General features: G+C 36.9%; 1 protein-coding gene across 1 annotated transcript in view; it reads right to left on the bottom strand.

Annotated features, from left to right (window-relative positions):
• Positions 1-198: 198 nt before the first annotated feature.
• The window catches only part of LOC113218381 (uncharacterized), a 1,961-nt gene continuing 425 nt past the window's right edge, over positions 199-1,734 (bottom strand). The window contains exons 3-5 of the mRNA XM_052274502.1: positions 1,579-1,724; positions 1,408-1,472; positions 199-1,338 (exon numbers count right to left, since the gene is read on the bottom strand). Of these exons, the coding sequence (XP_052130462.1) occupies positions 199-1,338; positions 1,408-1,472; positions 1,579-1,724 (1,351 nt within the window). The remainder of the gene's footprint in view (positions 1,339-1,407; positions 1,473-1,578; positions 1,725-1,734) is intronic.

The following is a 1,734-nucleotide window of genomic DNA, read 5'->3' as shown; positions in this document are numbered from 1 at the left end:
ATGCCAATAATACAAAAAATCAACTATTAAAAAAGTAGGAACAAGAACATTTATATTATTGTTATCATTACAATAACCATACAATGTGAATTTAAAGTCAACATCAACAGTCAACACTTAAAATGTAAGTAGGAACAGGAATATAAGTTATACTCATAAAAATCCACTAGCATTATTTGTACTTGAATTGTATGCTAATTAATCAGAAATATTTTCCAGGTCCTCTTCATTTTCTTCATCTGAAGTATTTTCCAATTCTTCGTCTGAAGTCCATAGAGGCCTAGGGTCATTTTCATCTTCACTAAATTCTGAATCACTTTCATCAAAAAGGAAAACACTTGGGTATGCTTTCAATATTTTTTCTCTTTCAGCACTAAGTTCAGCCCTTTTCTTCTTTTCTGCCTCTGAGCACTGTTGGGAGAGGTTTAGATTGTGCTTGATGGCCACCTCTTTCTCAACTTTTTTGTTGTTGAGTCTGTTTCTTACTTTGTTATGAACATATCCATATTCGGACCAAATTCGCTCACATGGGCAAGCTGACGGAAGCAAACTCAACAAGCGGACAGCAATAGGGTGCAATGGCTGGTTTTTGCAGTAGAAGTCCCACCATGTAATTGAATTTAAGGTAAGTGCACGTTTCCACATTTTTTCATTATCATAAAAGTTTGTTTTTGTTGTAAATTGAGCCAGATTTTCTACAACTTTTTCTGTATTTTCTTTCAGATGAGCAGCAATGGCTTCAATCACCTCTATGGCACGTTGGCATTCTGTATCTGACAAGCCTTCACCAGCAAACACTGGATCAATTAAATAGGTAGCTAAGTGAATGTCAAATATGCAAAATTTGGTTATTCTGTGAATTACAGCTGATTTAATCCTTTGCACTGCACCAAGAGGAATAACAGAATCCTCATTCAATGCTTCATTTGCTAAATCTTTTATCTTCATACATATTTTCACCATGTGAGAGAGTTTTGCATCGTCGGCCTCTATCAAATGAGTACCTTCTACCACTGGTTTCATGAAACGTAGAAAGAATGACATCTTTTCCCAAAATGCATCATCCAAGACAGTTGTCTTCACTGCAGCCGGTACCTCTGTAGCATCGGTGAGAACTGTTTCTCCTAGGGCAACCTTGTTTTTTTGCAGAGAAACTAACATTAAATATGATCCACCAAACCTGGTGGGGGAGGGTAACACTAGAGCACTAGCACTTTCACCGTAATTTAGTTTTTGCTTAGATTTAAAAATTGCATTTAGTTGTCTGTGTTTCCTAATTTTAACAACATCTTTGGCCGAGCTAATGAGATCTCTAAATACAGGCAGCTTAGTTATATCCTTAAACAATAAATTTAGGCAGTGTGCACCACATCCAATTGTATAAATATGTGAATACTCTTCTCTTACCAACCTCCAGGCTCTTTTCATAGCAGATGCATTGTCTGTGACTAGAAGTAATACTCTCCCTGCCCCTACAGAATTAATCACAGCGAGTAATTTTTCAGCAATAAAATTTGCATCCTCTCTCTGAATGCCAGGCTCCACTGCACTGTAGAAGTACGGTTTAGGGGTACAAACCAAAAAAATTTACAATACCCTCAGTTCTAGTATTAGTCCATCCATCAGTTTCAATTGTTAATGCTTTTGCCTTGGAAATGTCACTTTTCACTGACTCCATTACACGTTCATACTCTTTATCCAAAAGTGGCCCGGCAAATGTCTTCCTTGATGGCA

The sequence above is a fragment of the Frankliniella occidentalis genome, unplaced genomic scaffold, assembly GCF_000697945.3.
Source record: "Frankliniella occidentalis isolate FOCC.00 unplaced genomic scaffold, Focc_3.1 Scaffold400, whole genome shotgun sequence".
Taxonomy (NCBI): Eukaryota; Metazoa; Arthropoda; class Insecta; order Thysanoptera; family Thripidae; genus Frankliniella; species Frankliniella occidentalis.
Note: the sequence above shows the minus strand (reverse complement) of the source record. Positions and strands in the feature narration are given on the sequence as shown.